The sequence below is a fragment of the Argentina silus genome (genome assembly GCF_951799395.1).
Source record: "Argentina silus genome assembly, chromosome: 1".
Taxonomy (NCBI): domain Eukaryota; kingdom Metazoa; phylum Chordata; class Actinopteri; order Argentiniformes; family Argentinidae; genus Argentina; species Argentina silus.
Genome location: NC_139655.1, coordinates 5,188,616 through 5,200,944, shown reverse-complemented (window position 1 = coordinate 5,200,944; position 12,329 = coordinate 5,188,616). Strand labels below are relative to the sequence as shown.

Below are 12,329 nucleotides of genomic sequence, written 5' to 3'. Positions count from 1 at the left end.
CAGCAATGTAAGTGCATTGTTGATGCTAGCTGTCTAGCTATGTAGCTTGGGTAAATCAGCAGTAGGACTTGTGTCATTTACTTGAGGCCCAATCATTTCATGCTTTTCATTCATGTTATTCTCCCATCAAAAGTCACCAGAATTGCTTGTTTAAAAGATGATATGCAACATTTTCTCAGGGTACAAGGGGGTGGCTCAGCCCCTCACCCCCCTCACAAAGTTTTAGGCGGCACCGCTCGTGAAATATACTTCCTATGTCCCTGCATAAATGAACACAACCATTTTATTACTTTCGGGATATAAAATGGAATTGATAAGAGTTCTCTAAAACATGCAACATTTTGGCTACAATGTTTGCATGTCAATCTTCTATGAACTAATGGGATTCGTTAACAACTTTACTGTTCTAGGGGAGGAGTGGGACTGGATTGTACTCAGCATTCGAATTGCATCTCTAAAAGACGGTCTAGCGGCTAGATAAATTGTCACACTTGTGTTTGTTAATTGGGAAACGATTTGTGCTTGTTGTAAGCGAAGCTCAAGCAAGCACACACAGGAGCTGAATCAAAATATGTAGCTTACAGATCATGAATGTCACACTTATTAAGAACTGTCCAAGGCCACAGCAACGATATGACACCTATATGAAAGTTATTCAATTGTAGCCAATTATGATACATGATATGACGGACAGGGGCAGAAAAGAGTACAATAAGTCAAATAGATAAAAAGAAGAAAGACATGGATGTAATCATCCTTACCTGTAGGCAATTACATTTGCATTTACATAAAAAATAAATTAAAAAAAAGGCTTCTGGCATTACGACTGCCAATGGCCCCTGGTGTGAGCATTGATTACTTTGTCTTATGATGACTGTTGGATAGATGATTCACTTACTTAAACAAATGTATTTGTTGTAAGTCGCTTTGGATAAAGACGTCTACTAAATGCCATAAATGTAAATGTAGGCATCCACACTCCACAGCATTTACAGGCATTAATCAAATGATTGTGTCATGATGAACTCATATTATCAATAGGTACAATTTCAATATAAAATAAAGTATGTGACCATGATGGCATTTCAACCATCCACACTTTAATGCATTTCATAAAGCTATATCAATATCATTGCATTCAGTGCTTTTTTGTACGTAAATTAATTGTTTAGACTAATCAATTAATCAATAACAAAATGATCATCAGTTGTAGTCTAAACATGAGCAGAGCTTTTCCAATACAAGGGCAGAAAGTGACAAATCTAAAATAGGGTGTTATGTCTTTTTTAGTTTATTTTAGTTTATTTCTTTAGTTTATTTTTTTATATCTCCATAGCCCTTTGGCATCAACCCTCTATCTAACTCCAGAAAAAAACTACATATTATTTAGAATCTGTATTCTGAGATCATTTTCGAGCCACAAAGTTTGAGAGGCTTTCAGTGGTTAAATGCACACCATTTATCACCTGTAACCCCCTGCAGTCTAAAGAGAAGAGCTGTGTTTAAAACCCCAAAAGTCACAATATACACTGAAACTCATGCACACACACACACACACACACGCACACACACAGTATGTGGCCACCTGCAATGCTTCCCCCACCCACCCACCCACTCCCTTGCTCACACACACTCAAAAACAAATTGTTGACTTTTTATTCAAAAGGCAATCTTGAATGCTGGGAAAAAGCAACCTGGCATTTCTCTCCCTTTTCATCCTGAGAAATGGCATACAGCTTCTGCTCATTCTACCAGGTTTTGCCATGGATCTTTGAAAGGAACTAGGAAAATCATAATGCTGTGACATAAACATCTGTGTTCTGCCTGGCATAACTTTGGAGACAGCTTAGAACTATTTGAGGCCATACATGTTGATGTCTGGGCAATATAATAGTATACAGCAGATCGAATTAATAGACTACAATGGGTGCTACTTTGATGATCTATAGACTATTCAAGTGTAATCGTAATTGAAGGATCAATACAGTCCATTGCACATCATTTGACTGATCACGGTCATTTGACGTTAAATCGCTTATACCTATGGGAAATGTAGTTGTAAAGCAAACAAATGACCATATCATGAATTCATTCTTCAAATCTTATAAAACTACAAATACCATAATGCAACCGTCTACCACAGTATGAGGAAGTTAAGTGCACTGAAATTCCAACGTGGTCACGGAGGTATGATGGCAATGAAAATGTCTCAAAGCACTAAGAAAAGGAAATTAGACAAAAATGTGCAGGAGAATCTGTACTTTGACAGTTACTCTGATGTCACTATTCACGAGGAGATGATCGCAGATCATGTACGGACCGACACGTACAGAACAGGAATTTTGATGAACAGCAACTCGATTCAGGGTAAAGTTGTCTTGGATGTCGGCGCAGGAACCGGTGTTCTTAGCATATTTTGTGCACAAGCCGGGGCCAGGAAAGTTTACGCGGTAGAGGCCAGTTCAATTGCTGATCAAGCTGTGAAAATCGTTAAACAGAATAACATGGAGGACAGAATCGATGTCATTAAAGGCACTCTGGAGACCATCGATTTGCCCGAGCAGGTGGACGTGATAGTGAGCGAATGGATGGGGTACGCACTGCTTCACGAATCCATGCTCAATTCAGTCCTTTACGCACGCGACAAATGGTTAAAACCTGGCGGCCTTATTTTACCTTCGAAAGCAGAGCTGTACATCTCACCAATCAATGACTTGGTCGTGGAGGACCGCTTGAATTACTGGTGCACTGTTAAGGACCAATACGGCGTTGACATGTCCTGTATGTCTGACTTCGCTAAGAAATGCATCATGAACAATGATATCACCGTGAACTTGGTGACAGTTGAGGACGTACTCTCACATCCCTCCAAGTTCGCCGAGTTAGATCTGAACACTGTAACTGTGGAGCAGCTGAAATCCGTTAAGGGGGCATTCAAGTGTGAATGTTTTGGCTCGTCTGCTGTGAACGCCCTCTGCATTTGGTTCACGGTAACCTTTCCAAGCGAGGACAAACCGCTGGTCCTCTCCACGTCTCCGTTTAAATCGGAGACGCACTGGAAGCAGGCGCTCCTGTACCTAGATGAACCAGTGGATGTAATGCAAGACACCAAAGTCGTGGGTGAGGTCAACATGTATCCCTCGGAGGAGAGCTCCCGACATATATGCATTCATGTGGATTTCACAATAGGAGAACACAAAAAACTTTCCAAAACCTTTTCCATCCCAGATGGATATTCAGAAGCTCAACAATAATGTTTGATTTGTGGTACTTTGTGTCAAGTGTCAGCCTTGGAATTGTTTGCTGTCATGTCAACAAAAACAATATGTCCAATGATGGAAAGAAACATGTTTTCCAAGTTACGAAATTTGCTGAATGTCTTTTAACACATGCCTAATGCCTACTCTATCATGGAGACCCTCAACCATGTCAGTGAAATGATCAGAAATTAATAAAGAATGCAGTGATTGCCTTGACTGTTCATTGTGCACATGTATGATTTGTTCAGATACATTTTTATCAGGTACAACAAATGTAGTCTATTGCCAGAGATGGATGTATGATGCATGTATTAAATTACTTGGAATAGGGAACTAGGGACAATAGCCCTTGGTTTCAATTTCCACTGCTCCATTGCCTTATGTAAGGATATGTCTTTCACAGGATAAGTTCCAAACCAAGGGCCTATATTGGTCCAAAACAGTAAGTGTTCTCATTTCGAAGAATATACATGTATGCTTGTAATGCTAGAAAAATAATGTGTTTTAATATTGACATGGGTGTATAGGCCACCTTTGAATGAAATATGTGTCTATATGAGCCAACATCAGTAAGTGGAAAATAAGGTATGACATCCAAAAGACTGAACTATCCCTTTAAACAGCTTGAAGCTATTCTAGTGAATTGTTTGCTTCGTTTCTATTCAGATGATTCCCCGAGACTAGGGCCAAATAATTCACCATTCACTATTACATGCTCCAGACCCCTTTATGTTTCTAGTGGATTGGCACAACTGCAGGTCAGGACATACAGCTTTCTCTGACATTTCTATTTTCATTCCCATAGTTTGTCTGGGATTCTAACCTTTAGATTTAATTGACAGTTAAATGTTCATGTGATACAAGAAATATATGGTTAAGGGCATGCATGGCAAACCTGACAAACTGCAGGGGCATGGACCACATGTGAACGAGAATAGTCACAACTAGCCTGTTGTCATTTGGGCTTTCACAGTTAAATTTGGCCTCACAATGACATTTTGGCTCCGATTCACTCAGTTTCCACAGGTGTCTGCTCACCTGCCCAGTAGACAGACTAAAGGAAGGAATACAGAGATTGGAAATGTCAAGTGCAGTGTTCGCTTCCAGCAGCTGTTGAACTCTGTATCATACTCTGGCATGCACAGCCACTCTCCCCCACTAAAAGCTAAAACTAATTGTAACTCATCACTGCCTTGATTTGTTTGAAAACCAATAGAAACAGTGTTGAAACTTTCAATGGGATTATGTGTCTTGTTTTGCATAGCAATTGAGGGGAAGATCAATATAAGAGTATGTGCTTAATTTAACGTTTTCAGGTTGAAGCTGCACAGCCTGCGCCTCACTGCAGTAGAGTCTGAGGGGTATGAGACTACTCTATCCTAAAGCTAATGTCCTTTGAATCAGTGCTAGCACAATTCCTTATTCTACAGTGCTCTGTGCAAGTAATTACAATTACTATGAGTTTAAAGATGAGATGCTCAGATTTTATTTTAGGGTATTTATTTACAATATTGCTTCACCATTTAGAAATGACAACACTTTTTATACATAGTCCCCCTATTTCAGGGCACCAAAAATAATGGGACAATTGGCTTGACTGGTGTTCCTGGTAAGTCAGGTGTGTTGTGTCACATCATTTGTGTAGGCATAAGAGAGCTGTCAATGTCAATGAGCTATCAATGAGTATTGATTCTAGTCTTTGCGTTTGCTTTTGGAGTCTGCTATTGGTGTCTGTCAACATGAGGACCAAAGAGGTGTCAATGAAAGCCAAGGAAGCTATTATTAGGCTGATTATTAGCATAGTCAAAATCTTAGGCTTGCCAACATCAACAGTTTGGAACATCATTAAAAAGAAGAAAAAAGCACTGGTAAGCCCAGCAATCGCAAATGGGCTGGTAGGCCAAGGAAGACTTCTACAGTGGATGACCAAAGAATGCTCACCATGATTAAGAAAACCCCCAAGACAACTGTCCCACAGATCAGAAACACTTTCCAGAAGGTAGACATGAATGTGTCAGAGACTACCATCTGCAGAATACGTCACCAGCCGAACTGCGGAGGCTTCACTGCAAGGTGCAAACCACTAGTTATCCTCAAAAAGGATGGTCAGGTTACAGTTTGCTAGTACCTTAAGTACCTTAAAAGTCTGCAGAGGTCTGGAAAAAAGATAAGATGAATAGTATCATGTACCAGAGTGATTGCAAGTGGAAAGTTTGGAGATTTACAGCATACCACCTCATCTGTGAAACATGATGGAGGGGGAGCTATGGTTTGGACATGTATAACTGCCACTAGAACTGGCTTACTTGTTTTAATTGATGATGCAACTGCGAACAGCAGCAGAAGAATGTATTCTGAAGTGTACAGAAACATTTTGTCTGCTTGAGATGCCAAAATAATGCCAAAATAATTGGATGGCGCTTCATCATGCTCTAAACCAATGACCCAAAACATACTGCCATAGCAACTAGGGAGTTTTTCAGGTCCAAAAAGTGTAAAGTTCTTGACTGGCCAAGTCAATATTAAGATTTAAATCCAATTGAATTTAATTTCCTGATGATCGCATTCTCACCAGAGAAGATACCCAGTGTCTGCTGGGTCAGACAGTTATAGCATGCAAAGGATTGCCGACCAAATATTAAACATGAGTAACTTGGACATTATATGAATCTGTCCCATTACTTTTGGTGCTCTGAAATAGGGGGACTATGTATAAAAAGTGTTAATAAAAAAAAAGGTGTAATTTCTAAATGGTACCAAACCAATATGTACACAAATATCATCAAATAAAAGCTGAGAATCTCTACTTTAACCTTGTAGTAATTGTTTGATTTCCAATCCAAACTTTTGGAGAGCCAAAAAAAGAAAAAATGCTTCACTGTACCATTACTTACGCTGGGCACTGTGTATGACAGACACGCATATGTACTGTACCTGTTCTCTACTATATGAATACTCTGTAGTGTTGCGACCCCCTGCCCCCTCAGACCAGGCTCTCTCTGAGTGGAACTCTAGGGTAATGTCTCCTCCACTGATGCAGACTCATGTAAGCTTACGTGAGGAGAAGCAGGTCAGCTCTCATTCATATTCAAGAATTCACAACTCCTTTTAGAGTCATATTAAACTCTAGAAGAAGTAAGAGATTTCCTAAATGCATTGTTGATATTTTCCATGACTACAGAGTAGAGGGAGGAGAGAGGGATGAGGTGTGAAAGTGTGAAACTGTGAAAAGAAGAGGAAGAATTAAAATATTTTTCTAGGGACCTAAGTGTTATCAAAAGCTTAAAATACATTGCAGCTGTAGGTGAAAGTGTTCCATGGAGTATTTCAGTGTACTTTAATTTTGAATGGCACTATAAGATTTAGAGAGCAATGCATTATTAATACTGACTTAATCAATTTGATCATATAATTGTGTCTGGCTCTCGGGATCATTTTAGACCCGATAGATACAAAGACCTGACTGGAGTTTTCTGGCACCATAACACATCACCATCTCGATTTGTCCCTCATATGCTAATGATGTACAGTAAATGAGCCAACAGGAGTCACTTTCCACCAGCGAGTTACAGTAACCAATATTTCTGTCAGGATCTCCTGAGACAACAAATTGGAAACATGTTATTGACAAAACCTAATTTAGAAGACCAATTCCCAGAGCTGTGGCCTGATCTCTCCTGGGCTCAGAGAGACTATTTGTCATCATTATCATTAGCAGAGCTGCATGGCCTTTTTTAGAACAGGAGTGTTACAGAGTGCCTTGTACTGACTAATCACTGTCGTGCATTTACATCTTTTATCATGCCAAGACTATTGCCTCTTTTTCTGTTTAACAGTTACATTTGTATCACTCTTAAACACGCACGCACGCACGCACACACACAGATGAAATTAGGCCTATAGTTCATACACTTGGCCTAAATGTTCATTCGTTCTATCTATGAATGTGACTTCAAATCTCAGCTGAAAACAGAAGCCAATGCGTATCAGAAATGCATCCAACTGAATGAAGTGAGGCATGACTACATGGACAGACACAACACAACAGGGACATAGTTGGTTGGTGCTGTAAGTAAATCCCAAATCGCTTGGAGGGCACGTAAATCCTTCTAGAATGCCCCAAATCGCAATCAGCCTTAGGCAGACGGGTCTGCCTGTGAGCGAAGTACAAATCCACCAAACTGTGTGGGCCTTCTCCTAATCCCTTTTCAATCATGCACTTTTTGGATTACGCTCCCATGTAATTCTTCTCAGGTATTGTTTTTTTTTCTTCTTTTACTTAATATGATATTTCAATTTGAGTTATGGGCTTAAAACACAATGGAGGATAAGCAGACAACAGATTGATGTGGTGGGAGTTTGTGCCGGTTTGAAAGCACACATGGGGGTAATACTGTAGCAATGGACATTGTTTTCCCTTGAGTGTAGACTTCATAGTTAGATAGTAAAGATATCAAACTTCATAGGGAAATTGTTGCATAATTACAATAATCTATGACCTATCAAGAAATCATCTGTTTGATTACCAATATTGCTTTATTATAAGCATTACATGTCCCCATAATTACATGTAAAAAGTTGGAAAGTCTGTAAAATAGTTTTCAATGAAATGTATGTTCATGTCAACTTTCTTATTTCATCGTCAAATGGATGGGCTTTTTTTTTTGTCTCTTACACACAATCTTCAGGTATGTTTTTCATGTGAAACCTTGAGCGCCCCACCCAACTGCTCATGGGATGAAGGCAACATTACACCCAACTGCTCATGGGATGAAGGCAACATTACACCCAACTGCTCATGGGATGAAGGCAACATTACACCCAACTGCTCATGGGATGAAGGCAACATTACACCCAACTGCTCATGGGATGAAGGCAACATTACACCCAACTGCTCATGGGATGAAGGCAACATTACACCCAACTGCTCATGGGATGAAGGCAACATTACACCCAACTGCTCATGGGATGAAGGCAACATTACACCCAACTGAACAGAGGTAAAATCCAATACTCTGTGCTGGCTCTCTGAGAGACACTGATATGCAAAAGCAGCTGCAGACATACATGGTTTAATCATCATCCAATATATGACAACAACCCACACAAAAAAAAGAAAAAGGCACACTCTACACAGTAGAGGTGCAAATGAAGGAGACTGGGTCACGTGATTGCCAGTCTATGTCAATAGCTGTGCCAGCTATCGAACCTCCTGATAGATTTTAAGACGCATGGTTGTGCTGAAAGGGGGGGATAGCAAACACAGGCTGCAGAGACTTTTCAATCAAAGGAGGAAGGGTCCAGTTTAGTGGATCACAATTGTTTTTTCAAATCCCACAATACATTTGACAATGTATGCATGTGTACCCCTGCTTAATTGTTTAACAGTGTACACATTTCATGTGCAACTTAACTGATGTAACAGAAAATAAAAAGGTTATGGCCTAGATGACAATTTATATTATTGTCTTGAATTTACTTTCCAAGTGGACAGAAGGCATAACATGTGCATTGCAGATGCACATAAGCCTCAATAGATAAAAAAAAAAAAAAAAAAAAGCACTGTACATTGTTCTATTTCTAGTTATTGTGTAGGTTATAAAATATGTGGTGTGTCGTATCAAATGTATTTTTCTTAACTAGTAGGAGCTGTGTCGGCAGAGTAGTTGCGAGTGGAACTGTCCAGGTGCTGAAATGGTAGCATGTATTCCTATATTTTCGTTTCCCCCTGTACTTGCGCTGTATCATTTTATTAGGACTCATTTTAAAGTTATTAAAAATGAAACACCAACTCATGCTCTCGGTTTGTTGAAGTAGCCGGTGTTGTTGTGTCAACTTAAAATAAAAATATGCAAATATGCATGATACTACAATTGCTCGTGCGCCTGCCTTTCGTGCCCAAAGCCCTGTTACAATTCAACAGATATTTGCAAAGATATTAAATGTGCCATAATTGTCATGTGATTGTCACGTGCTAGATATTCATCATTGATAGCCTCGAGATTATGTAGGCCTGGGCTAAATGTTTTGCCCCAAGATTTTAAACAACATGTAAATGGCACCTTAGCCTACGGAATTAAACAGAAACGGACAACAACAACAACAAAAAATTCGCATGAATAGGCTATAGCACACAATGAGACAGGATGTATTAACACAGCTCCCACTAGTCAAGAAAAAGACTTGAACTGGGCTCTCAGTCGATAACTCACCACATGTGTCAGCGTGTATCTGCTCATCCAGCGATCGGCAAGAAAGATGTTTCTGAATCTATGGTCTCTATGCTTATTTAATGATCGACACATTATAACACATTTTTTTCGGGCAAACACTAAGTTGGATTTATACTTTTGCATACATCCCTGCGTGTATTCGCATGTGTGTGACTTGTTGTCTGAATAACTGAAGTGGCATTTGTGCCTTTCGCTTACCCCATTCCCGGAGAGCCGCGGAGACAAGTAGTCGTTTCTCAGTGTCTCCCATCTCCGCGTTATCAACGATGTCCCGATATAAAAACGAATAGGCCTATAGGTGTGCTACATAATCATCTCTTTTCTTCGCAAGGAAACGGAATGAAGCTTTGAAAGAGGTGAGATCTATGCGCTTATTTTTGGTTAGGCTATATGTTGGAGGGATGGGCACAAACTTTTGCTAGTCAGCTATGAGAACTAAGCTTGAAAGTAACTGTGTCGATAGCCTACAAAAAGTTCTGACGTAGAAAATGCACTTTATACATATCCTCTAGCACTAAATATATAATGACGAATTTATTGTTCTCTTTGCGTCAAACTGTTGACTTTGTATAAGCTAGTCTACTGCATAGTATTATCATGCCAATGTGTTCACTTGCTGTTCACAGATATATGTGAGATAATTAATGCCGTATGCTACACAGTGGAGCTCACTGTCTATCAAACATCTGTTGGATGTAAAAAACATTAGAGTGGAATTCACAATACTGTTTTCCTATATTTCAAACGGTCTATAACATTATCCATATGCAACACACAATGCGTACTGTATGATAACAATTGTTGCAATGTTTTAACACAAAACATCGACAGATGTGGTGATTGACCTTCTAGCTGCAGATTGCGTTTCATCCCCGAGTCATTAGATCCGTTTATGTTTTAATAAGCCTATTATTTAAACACACATTTTTAATCCCAGTGTTTCAATCAAATGAACCGGGAGTTTATTCAACACAGTAACATGGATGAAAACAATGCAATTAATGTCAAGGTAAGAATATAGGACATAGTCTCTGCCCCAGAAGCAGGCCTCAAGTCTACATAAACTCCCCCATTGCTAAAATGTACAGTATAACATCCCTTGATTGTCTCTTTCTCTCCCCCGGATCATTGCCATCAACACAGATTATTTACTGTCAGAATGGATCGAATTTTAATATCACCTAGGCCTTCCCCAAGGCTGATATGACCGTCTAAAGGATTGCTGCGGACTTAACCCCTAAAGAAATCAGATGTTTCGACTCTTGCTACTGTCGGGTAAATTGCTGTGGGATTACTGCATGCTCACAGACGTTGGAAAACTGCAAGTCTACTAACTGACTCATCAAGGTTTTTGGTGGGCGTGTGTGTGTGTGTGTGTGTGCGCGCGTCTTGTGGATACAATCGCCCATGTTAATTATGATAGGACAGTTGAGCGCGTAATGGTTCGAGAAATGGGGTGGAGTGCATGGCGCATCACCTGCCTCACCAGCCTCTTCCAATTTTAGAGATCGTCTTACTGTACATGCCTTTTCTAACCCCCATTCATTTATCCCGTGGACATATGTGGAGAAGTGGCTCATAAGTACAATATTCAACATGGCATGTGCGCAACACTATTTGATTGTCATTTCGATATGTGCGCGTCACTCCATGTCAGTGTCCCATCTCCCACAATGTGTACTACAATGCGGGCGCGCTGTGTCAAACAAATATGTTGTACCCACAATTGAACAAAGAGTTATCTAAATAAACAAAACCCTCAATTTATATCAGAGTTAAACAACTAAGATATACACATTAATTAATAAATGCTTCCTTTAGGACCCTGCGGAGCGCACAAGTATTGAGGGAGAGGACGGGATGCAATCACTATATTAGCTTGTATTTGAGAGAGATTGGTTATCTCTCTCATACATCTCTCTGCACCGTCCGTGTTAGGTGGTGGCAGAGGGAACCTCTATTGCAGTGATCTCTCATTTCTGCTCCAAGTTAAGCTGTAAGGTCCCTAGTGAGTTCTTGACTAGTCCTGAAAAAGGACGCGCTGCAAAAAAAAGCATAACGATCTAGAAGAATACTTAGGCTGAGTGAGCGTTTCATTAAATGGACTCTCCAAGTGCGTTATCTTACCCACCATCTCCGCTGAACGGTAGCCTCGTGCTGTGTAGGGGAATGCGCGAGGGATGCATGACGCGGCAACAGTAGAGGATATTCTCGGCAGCGAGGCTAATTGGTGTGATTCATGTCCTTTTTGAGTGCCTGTAACGGGTTCATAGCGAGAGAGGGGGAACGATTCACAGAGCGAACTGAATATCCGCTCACAGGAGTCAAATGTCTTGGCTTTGGATGTAAGGACTGATACAGATTAAACGGACATTTTCATGAAAGACACGGAACACAAGTTTTCAGTGGCCTTTTTCTGCGGACACTGTTCGATTGCTTCCATGAAATGAGGAAATGGCACGTGGCAGAATGATGACCAGCAGCGCGCGGGACATGCTGTCAACAGACTCACCTGTGTCTGTGATTGTGCTGACCAAGTCTCCTGGACAGTGATCAGTCATTTGTTTTGAAGTGGGAGAATTCTCCTCTGATCCTCTCTCGTCGCTAAAGAGATGTTGCACAGCGATTCCACAAAGATTGACGTGCGTGTGGGGAGGCCATTCAATCTCCGGTATCAGTCAGCTTGTTTTTACTCATGGGTCATCAACTTCTAAGATCCCGTTTCCCCGAACTCATCACATTAAGATTAACACGCACATCTTAAAGGGGATCCGGTGGTCATTTCTGAACTTGTTGAACACTCACAAAGACTGGACTCCATGCGCCGTGAATTGAA

The 12,329-nt window shown here is 40.4% G+C and overlaps 1 protein-coding gene across 1 annotated transcript; it reads left to right on the top strand.

Moving 5' to 3' along the window:
• Nucleotides 1-2,163: 2,163 nt before the first annotated feature.
• On the top strand, nt 2,164-3,460 carry prmt6 (protein arginine methyltransferase 6). Its single transcript, XM_083668248.1, has one exon. The coding sequence runs from the start codon at nt 2,190-2,192 to the stop codon at nt 3,252-3,254; it is 1,065 nt and encodes a 354-aa protein (XP_083524374.1). The 5' UTR covers nt 2,164-2,189; the 3' UTR covers nt 3,255-3,460.
• Nucleotides 3,461-12,329: the final 8,869 nt, after the last annotated feature.